This window comes from Eimeria tenella, genomic scaffold, assembly GCF_000499545.2.
Source record: "Eimeria tenella Houghton genomic scaffold, Eth_scaff3140, whole genome shotgun sequence".
Classification (NCBI taxonomy): Eukaryota; Apicomplexa; class Conoidasida; order Eucoccidiorida; family Eimeriidae; genus Eimeria; species Eimeria tenella.
Window position 1 is genome coordinate 514 of NW_013543002.1, and position 563 is coordinate 1076.

General features: G+C 63.2%; 1 protein-coding gene across 1 annotated transcript; it reads left to right on the forward strand.

Moving 5' to 3' along the window:
• Positions 1–137: 137 nt before the first annotated feature.
• ETH_00037685 (uncharacterized protein) lies at positions 138–479 on the forward strand (the record flags this gene model as incomplete). The annotated part of the gene is made up of 1 exon (XM_013376105.1): positions 138–479. One exon carries the CDS (start codon positions 138–140, stop codon positions 477–479), a length of 342 nt encoding a protein of 113 aa, XP_013231559.1.
• Between the last annotated feature and the right edge of the window lie 84 nt (positions 480–563).

The following is a 563-nucleotide window of genomic DNA, read 5'->3' on the forward strand; positions in this document are numbered from 1 at the left end:
TGCTGCTGTGGGACCGCAGGAAGGCCGCTGAACTGCAGCACGAAAACGCCGCCTCCAGCCAGCGGCAGCAAATTGGGGTGTACGTACAGCAGCTGCGTCGGCGCAAAGGCAGCAAGTGCTGAGGCCCCACAAGCCACATGGGAGATGCGCAGCAGCAGCGGCGCCCCGAAGCCAAGCTCAGCTGCAGCAGCAGCAGCAGCAGCAGCGGCAGCAGCGGCGGCAGCGGCAGCAGCAGCAATCACAGGGGCGGCAGGGATAGTGAGGACTGCAGCGTAGAAGAAGTGAGGGTCAGCGGCAGCTTGGGAAGCAGCAGGGACGCGATTAAGCAGCAACAGCAGCAGCAGCAGCAACAGCAGCAGCAGCAACAGCAGCTGCAGACATGCAGCTCAGCAGCAACAGCAACAGCAATAGCAACAGCGGCAGCAGCAGCAGCAACAGCAGCCGCGGCCTACTTGGGACGTTTGCCGCGCTACAAATAACGGGAAGGCCGCCGCAGAAGTTGTTCCCGCAGCAGCAGCCGCTGCTGCTGCTGCTGCTGCTGTTGCTGCTGCTGCGTAGCAGTT